We start from the raw sequence: 2463 nt of genomic DNA, 5'->3' as shown, positions 1-2463 counted from the left end.
CAAACTTTCTGATCTGTCGGACTGACTCAAACAAACTGTATGACTGATTCCTCAGGAGTTGCTGGACGACGCAGACAACTGCCGGCGAAAGATGGAGGCTGCCACAACGCTCATCAGTGGTCTGGGCGGTGAGCAGGTGCGCTGGACAGCCCAAAGTCTGGAGTTCAGGGACCAGATCACTCGGTGAGGGGATAGAACAGGGTGCACATAGCGTCTGACACATCGATACCCTAAAATAATAAAGTTCTGTCTGCTTAGTACCCAGTTTTTAGAAATGTGACGTTTAAGATTTTGAGTTACACAACATGTCAAGCTTTTTCGAAGGCAATTCTTTGAGTACAGGGTGATAAAAAAAAACAAACCTTTATAACTTTTTTGGTTAATATCTTCCTCCACACTGAGGTTTTGCGTTTCAAATTTGTACTCAACATTTGGAAGTCAAAAGAAATTTGTCTGATATTCATTTTACATAAATCCACAGAACAGTTTTGCTTTACATAGCGCGCACAAAAACAACCCATTTTCAGCTATGTCCCCATTTTTGTAGCTTGACGCACCAGTTCGCATTAGGCCTACCACTAAAAATCCCTACAATTGGACCGTATTGCAAATTACAGCAGTCTAAAAGGGAAACAGAAGTTTGCAGATAGTTTCTCTCAAGTTTCCTTGGCCTGCTGAGATTATGGTTAAGATTAGAAAAGAGCAGAGAGCTTTTTGTAGTGAACATTTCCTCACCACCAACTCATTTCATAAGTTTCGCACAAGGCACGAAAATAATGTTAGAGTGCCTTTAAGGCATTCTTTGATGTCAAGGGTGAAAGTGGTCATTCAGTTAGGACCTAATTCCCAGACGAAACGACCACTTCAGGTCAAACACATACCGTCCGCATCCCTTTTAACGTCACCAGGGTGCAGAAGTCAGTAGATGAGCCATATGAGACGTCCATAGACAATGTCTGCAGCAATGACTTTCCTACATCTCAACAGTCTGCATTCTCAAGGAAGACCTTCATCTACAACTGTATGCCATTTTCCCGTTCGCGAAGCTATCAGAGGACAGCAATGTGTTCATGATTCCTCGATCGTCTTGAAAATGCGTGAAAATTTCCTCTGTGACATTTTGTTCCTTGGCAAAGCCCATATTCACCTTTCAGGCTATATCAACTCCACAAGTGCTGTCTATTTGGGCAACCCCCCCCCTCCCCCTTATATTGTCTCTACAAACAACTCCACACTGTTATTGTGTACTGTTTGTGTGGCTTTGAGTACTCACTGAACATTACGAACTGCGCGTTAAAATGTGTCGAGTCCAAAGCAGGGTGTCATTTAGACCATTGCTTCTTGGAATTCCTGAATTTTAACATTTTTTAAAACTCTGTAGGAGAAAAAAATATTATTTAAAGGTTACAGAGATGGAAAGATTAGATTATACGCGCTCGTAAAAAAATCATGGAAAGGAAAAAACCAAAAAACCCAATCTTTCCATGACTTTCCTTACTACATCTTTTAAATGGGTGCATTTTGCATTTATAGGTAGTTTTTATAAACGCCATTTCCGTTTTCGAAAATAAGTTTCTTCTTTGTGAATTTTATGTCAAACAAATTCCTTTTGAATGAATTATATCTGTTCCAAATTACAACAGTCTAGTACAAATTATGTTGTGCGAGACATTTAGAAAAAAACGTTGTACATGTTTGGGTTTTTTTTATCACCCTGTATTTTGATAACGACTCCGAATAATCTTACGATTTTGATAGAGCAGATAGAACACATGGTTTCTGACCTCATGGTCTTAGTAACTCAAAACAGCCAAAAGTTTCAGACAGAACTTTGTACTTCTAAGGTAGTGACATGGTGTGGACACAGGGAAGGGTACATAGCGTTGGCTAGATGTCCACATGCACTAAGCCAAGTATTTGGAAAAAAAAGAAACAATTTTGTTACAGTTTCTTAATCTGCCATATCGGCTGCGTATACTCATGCTGCATAACTTTTAATAAGTTTCATGAACTCTAATTTCTCTTCAATTATCGATAGGAAATCACCAAATAGAAGAGGGTGAGCTACGCATATTTTTCAGCAAACTAAGCCCAAGAGTTTCAGACCCAGCAGTCACATGACCGTGGTTTGTTACAACAATGTTTCAAATTCACTTCCCACCTGGCGTGTAACTTTTTCATTACCCTTTGTTAACTCTCAGATTGAGAAAGGCGTAAATATCGTTGTTAACAGCTTCAAATATTCTAATTCCTGAAAACAAACGGTGGTAGAGAAAAAAACACTGAGTCAATTCTTTTATAACTAGTATTATGTGACATTACATCTCTTGCTTTTTTTCAACATTTAGAAAATAAGGAAATGCGTACAGCATTTCTATTAATTATTGCTGCTGCTTATTATTATTATTATTGGTTGTTGTTGTTGTTGTTGTTGTTGTTGTTGTTGTTGTTGTTGTTGTTGTT

The 2463-nt window shown here is 38.5% G+C and overlaps 1 protein-coding gene across 1 annotated transcript in view; it reads left to right on the top strand.

Moving 5' to 3' along the window:
• Window positions 1–55: 55 nt before the first annotated feature.
• The window catches only part of LOC101856601 (dynein heavy chain 8, axonemal), a gene marked incomplete at its 5' end in the record, with an annotated part of 37702 nt that continues 35294 nt past the window's right edge, over window positions 56–2463 (top strand). The window contains 2 exon segments of the mRNA XM_035971824.1: window positions 56–183; window positions 909–954. Of these exon segments, the coding sequence (XP_035827717.1) occupies window positions 56–183; window positions 909–954 (174 nt within the window).

This window comes from Aplysia californica, unplaced genomic scaffold, assembly GCF_000002075.1.
Source record: "Aplysia californica isolate F4 #8 unplaced genomic scaffold, AplCal3.0 scaffold00514, whole genome shotgun sequence".
Taxonomy (NCBI): Eukaryota; Metazoa; Mollusca; class Gastropoda; order Aplysiida; family Aplysiidae; genus Aplysia; species Aplysia californica.
The sequence above is the reverse complement of the archived record's forward strand: the minus strand, read 5'-3'. Positions and strand labels throughout refer to the sequence as shown.